The following is a 6,253-nucleotide window of genomic DNA, read 5'->3' as shown; positions in this document are numbered from 1 at the left end:
AATTCAGTTATACACATTTGCTAATAGAATATGAAAAATTCTCATTAAGACTAATATTTTACACTTATGTTTTTGTACACTTAATTTATTTGACTTTATATTGATGGGATAATTTTCCACAGTGCCCCAACCCATTATTTGGGTTAGATAAAGGAAGAATAACAACAAATTAAAATTACATACTAATACTCATTTCTATTTCAATTATTAGCTAAAGTCAAACTCTCATAGGAATTAAAAATAAATCCTAGGGTTTGTCCAGGTTAAATAAATAATTAGTTTTGTTTTTAATTTTCATTCCATTTTCCTGAGTAAATGTGTATGTGAATGACAGGGAAAGGAAAGAGGAAAAAAGATAGAACAGCTACAAAAACAAGGCTAATCAAGTTTTAGCAACTTGATAAGTACATTGAAATATTTTTATTTTTGTGTCTCTGGTCAAAACTATTACTAAAACTAAGACTCTCCTATAAAACCAAAGAATTTTTTTTTTTTTTTTTTTTTTTTTTTAGAAATTAGATTATTATACATTTCATAGCTAAACTGTTCAAAATTAAATAAAATATCTCCCAGAGTTCCATCAGTTTGGAAAAAAAACGCTCAATCTTTTAAAATTCCACATACATATTTTGCATTATACATTGTTGCCATTATATCTTGTCCATTCTTCACAGAATATGTGTATTTCATACAATATGATTTTCCGACTGAAGAATATTGGGTATCAGAATACAGTTATCTTGAAATGTACACCCGTTAGGCAGCTAAATGGCTGTATCAAATCACAAACGGTCTGGGGCATTTTTTTCTGATAAAGAAGACACAGTGAATGAGGTATCATCGGGCTCTGGCGATGCATGATTGAAATCCATCTCTTCTAATTCAGGAGGTAAGTCTGACAGCAGTGCCTGAGTCAGAAAAATCAATTTTTTTTTGGATTAGTAAATGGATAGATTTTATTTTCAATTTTATGTTAGAATTCACAATTCTCTCATTGTGACTTATTATTCTTAAGGGTTTAAAGAAAGAACAATTTTGCTCCCATGATCGTATATGCTATCTTATCTAAAGAAAAACTTGTTAATAAATATTAAATAAATAATGAAGCAATAGATACTAAGGGTATGGATTATGTAGAGTGTAACCTTAGACAAAAGAAAAGGAAATCAGGAGGGAAAATGAACAACTATTTTGAACCAAGTGTTAGATGTAAGTAATTTTCTTATTAGTTTTGAGTGTTCACTGATCATTGCCAAAGGTTTTTAAATTATATTCCTTATTAAAATATTCCTGTCTAGATTTGCTTTCTTTTAGAAAAGAATAAGTTTCCTTTCACAAAATATTGTTTTGTATTTTGTTGAGAGAATAAATTTAGCAGATATTCTACTTGAGACTAAAATTTAACAACTTGAAAAGACCAGGTGATTTTTTTTTTTCTTTCTTTCCTTTATTGTTGTTAATTGCCATTGAGTCAGTTCCAACTCATAGCAACCCTTTATAGGGTTTTTGAGGATCGGCTGGTAAATTTGACTATGCTTATATCTACAGAAGGCCAAACACTACCAGGTAACAGCTGAACCAGTTGACTCTAGCTGCTGTAAGTATGTATTTAGAGAACTGGTTATTCCTCTGCTGAAGTAATTAGGATAAGGCAAGAACCATGAACTAAACTTTTCCATGCTCTATTGGTTCATCTAGAGTTATAGATCTTGCATCCATTCAATACATGATTAGTCAAGTTTTAGGTGCTTGGCAGTGCTGCTGCCCACTTGACCATATTGTTGTTGTTGTTAATTGCCACTGAGCCAGTTCTAAATTATAACGACCCTGTATGGGGTTTCTAAGGAGCAGCTGATGGCTTTGCACCGCTGACCTTGCAATTCAAACTGACCTTGAGATCGAGTGCTTGTCCTACAATGCCACACCAGGACCTCACTTAACCATAAAACATTGTAAACTTAATCATTTGCTGCTAAAAATAATTAATCTTATCTGAGTAATTTTCAGACAAAATTACTTGCTTTGAGAATTTAGGTAGACAAGGACTTGGGAAAAAGGATAAATGAAAGCTCACCACAATCCAATTAAGGAACAGAAAGATCAAGTGTGTTGGAAAAGATATGAAATCCCATATTTTTTGCCTATAGCAGAGAGTCAGGATTATAATTTCCCCTTTTTTTCTAGTTGTGTTAATGAAGACTAAAAAAACCCCTGTTATTTATTTTATACAAACAAAATATGAACTTCTTCCTGAAATTGAAAGCATTCACACAATAAGGCATTTATTGCATGATTCTAAGGTGCTGTTCTAATACTCGTTTGTCAGTTTGTCATATTGTGGTGGCTTGTATGTTGCTATGATTCTGAAAGCTATGCCAAGGGTATTTTAAATATCAGCAGGGTCACGCAAAGTGGAAAGGTTTCAGATGACCATCTAGACAAAGACAGACTAAGAAGGAGAAATTAACTACTTCCGAATTTTTAGTCACTGAAAACCTTATGAATAGCAGGGGAACACTGTCAGCACCAGATTATTGAATATTGAAACATGATGAAGACCACCAAAATATTGCCAGATATAGTGCCAGAAGATGAGCTTCTCGGGTTGAAAGCCCCTCAGGGAAACATCAGCCTCCTCAAAGTAGAGTTGACCATGACAACATGAATGGAGTAAAGCCCTGGAGACCTTCATTTGCTGATGGGGTACAAATCAAAATTAAGAAGAACAGCTGAAAATCTCCATTAATCATAAGAACATGGAATGTATAAATTACGAATCTAGGAAAATTAGAAGTTGTCAAAAATGAAATGGAATACATAACCATTGATATCCTAGGCACCAGTGAGCTGAAATGGACTGGTAATGGCCATTTTGAATCTGACAGTTACATGGTTTACTATGCTGGGAATGACAAATTGAAGAGGAATGGCATCTCATTCATCGTCGAAAAGAACATAACAAGATCTGTCATGAAATATAAAGCAGTCTGTGATAGGATAAATTTGTGCACCAGCCACTAAAGCTAGTGATGATGAAATTGAAGAATTCTACCAACTTCTTCAGTACAAAAATTGATCAAACATGCCATCAAGATGTGATTGGAATATGAAGGTTGGAAACAAAGAAGAAGGATCTGTATTTGAGAAATATGGTCTTGGCAATAGAAACAATGCTGAAGATCACATGAGAGAATTTTGCAAGATCAATAACTTTTCCACTGAAAATACCTTTTTAAAACAACATAAAAGACACATGGACCTCACCAGACGGAATAGCTCCATATCATAAGCCAAAACAGGCCAGAGGCAGAATATGGAACACACCATCAATTGCTCATAAGCCAATTCAGGCTGAAGCTGAAGAAAAATTAAAAGAAGTCCATGAGAGCCAAAATATAATCTTGAATATATCCCACCTGAATTTAGAGAATATCTGAAGAACAGAATTGAAGCATTAGACACTAAAGACCAAAGACCAGAAGAATTGTGGGATGACATCAAGAACCCCACACAGGAAGAAAACAAAAGGTCATTAAGAAGTCAAGAGAGAAGGAAAAGACCAAAATGGATGTCAGAAGAGACCCTGAAACTTGCTCTCAAGTATAGAGATGCTAAAGAAATGGGACTTCCAACTTGAGGTGCTCATCTTCTGGCACTATATCTGACTATATTTTGATGGTCTTGATCATATTTCAATATTCTATTCAGCTCTTGTGAGGAAGAGCTGAACAAAAAAATTCGAAGGTCAGTTTGAAAAGACAAAATCTAATATTATAATGAAATATTCAAAGACCTAGAGTTAGAAAACCAAAAGAGAAGAACATGCTCAGCATTTCTCAAGCTGGGGGAACTGAAGAAAAAATTCAAATCTCGACTTCCATATTGAAGGATTCTCTGGACAAATTACTGAACTGTACAGAAGGCATCAATAGAAGATGTTAGAAATACACAATCATGTACCAAAAAGAAATGGTCGATGTTCAACCATTTCCAAGGTAACATATAATCAAGAGCAAATGATACTGAAGGAAGAAGTCCAAGGTGCATTGAAGGTATTGGCAAAAACATGGCACTGGGAATTGATAGGATACAATTTGAAATCTTTCAACAAACTGATGCGGCATTGGAGGCAGTAACTCATCTACACCAAGAAATTTGGAAGACAACTACTTGGCCAAGTGACTGGAAGGGACCTATATTTGTGACCATTCCATATATGTGACCCAAAGGAATGCGGAAATCATTGGGAAGTATTTTGGTATCCCAAGTTAGCAATAATATTATGAAAGGTAATCCCAAAACTGCTGCAACCATACATTGATAGAGAATTTCCAAAAGTTCAAGCTGTATTCAGAGGAGAACTTGGAAGGAAGGATATCATTGCTGACATCAGATGGATCTTGTTTGAAAGCAGAGTATGCCAGAAAGATGTTTACCTGTGCTTTATTGGCTATACAAAGGCTTTCAATTGTGTGGATCATGACAAGCTATGGACAATATTGAGAAGTATGAGTATTCTGGAACACTTAGTTGTGCTCATGAAGAACCTGTACATAGATCAAGAGGCAGTTGTTTACCAGAATGAAATGGGCAAAGACCTGGAGTTAGAAAACCAAAAGGGAAGAACACACTCAGCATTTCTAAAGCTGGGGAAACACTGAATGGTTTAAAATTACAAAAGGTGTGCAACAGGGTTGAATTCTTTCACCATACTTACTCAACCTGTATGCTGAGCAAATAATCTGAGAAGCTGGATTAGTTGAAGAAAAACATGGCATCAGGATTAGAGGAAGACTCATTAACATCCTGCTATATACAGATGATACAATTTGTTTGCTTAAAACAAAGAGGACTTAAAAATACTTACTGATGAAGATCAAAGGTCACAGTCTTTGGTATGGGTTGCATCTCAATGTAAAGAAAACAAAAATCCTCACCGCTGGACCAATAAACAACACCCATATAAATGGAGAAAAGATTGAAGTTGTCAAGGATTTCATTTGGCTTAGATCAACCATCAACACTCATGGAAGCAGCAGTCAAAAAATCAAATGACGTATTTCATTAGGCAAATCTGCTGTACAAGACCTCTTTAAAATGTTGAAGAACAAAGATGGTAGTTTGAGAACTAAGGTGTGCCTGACGAAAGCCATAATATTATCAATAACTTCATACGCATGCAAAAGTTGGATAGTGAATAAGGAAGATCATAGAATAATTGATGCATTTGAATTATGGTGTTGGAGGAAAATATTGAAAGTACCATGGACTTCTGAAAGAACAGACAGATCTATGATGGAAGAAGTACAGCCACAGTGCTCCTTGGAAGTCAGGAGAGCCAGACTTCTTCTCTCATACTTTGGACAAGTTGTCAGGAGGGACCAGTTATTGGAGAAGGTTATCATGTTTGGTAATGTGGAGGTTCGAAGAAAAAGAAGACAACCAACAAGATGGATTGGCACAATGGCAGCAGCAGTTGGCTCAGTCAAGGCAACGATTGTTAGGTTGGCCCAACACCAGGAAAGGTTTCTTTGTTTTGTGTATAGGATTGCTATGAGTTGTTAACAACTCCATGCAATCTAACAAAAACAACAAAGGGTTGATTTGCAGTAATAGGAGACAGAGCCATTTTCTTTTAGAATAGTGGTTAATCAGTAACCCTGATTTGGTAAAACAGTCTTTGCTAAAATCAACTGATCATAATTTATTTAAAATCTATGCTGGATTTAGATCTCATTACAATCATGAATACAATAACAATAGAAAAAACTAAACCAGTTATTATTGATTTCATCTTGATTCATGACAATTCCATGTTTTATAGAATAGTTCTGTATTTCATAAATTTTTTATGGCTAGGACCATTACAAAGCAGATCTCCAGGAAAATGTTCCAAATGATAGTCACTGCAAAATGTAAGCGCATTCAACTCAACAACAGCACAACAATGAGATATCATCTCACACCAGCAATAACAGCAAAGTTCAAAAAAGTAGAGGACACTGGTGGAACTGCAAAATGGTCCAACCTCTCTGGAAAGCAATATGGCGCTTCCTCAGAAGGTTGCAAATAGAAATACCTTATGATCCAGCAATTCCTATACTTGGTATTTACCCTGAAGAAGTACAAGCCATAATATGAGAAGATATATGCATACCAATGTTCATAGCAGCACTATTTACAATAGCAAAAAGATGGAGACAGCCTAAGTGCCCATCAACTGAAGAATGGATAAACAAACTGTGGTACATAC

General features: G+C 35.0%; 1 protein-coding gene across 1 annotated transcript in view; it reads right to left on the bottom strand.

The window, feature by feature from the left end:
• Positions 1 to 508: 508 nt before the first annotated feature.
• The window catches only part of HDX (highly divergent homeobox), a 395,136-nt gene continuing 389,391 nt past the window's right edge, over positions 509 to 6,253 (bottom strand). The window contains exon 9 of the mRNA XM_006871312.1: positions 509 to 908. Within this exon, the coding sequence (XP_006871374.1) occupies positions 783 to 908 (126 nt within the window). The 3' untranslated portion in view covers positions 509 to 782. The remainder of the gene's footprint in view (positions 909 to 6,253) is intronic.

This window comes from Chrysochloris asiatica, unplaced genomic scaffold (genome assembly GCF_000296735.1).
Source record: "Chrysochloris asiatica unplaced genomic scaffold, ChrAsi1.0 scaffold00167, whole genome shotgun sequence".
NCBI lineage: Eukaryota > Metazoa > Chordata > Mammalia > Afrosoricida > Chrysochloridae > Chrysochloris > Chrysochloris asiatica.
This window is presented reverse-complemented; position numbering and strand designations above follow the sequence as displayed.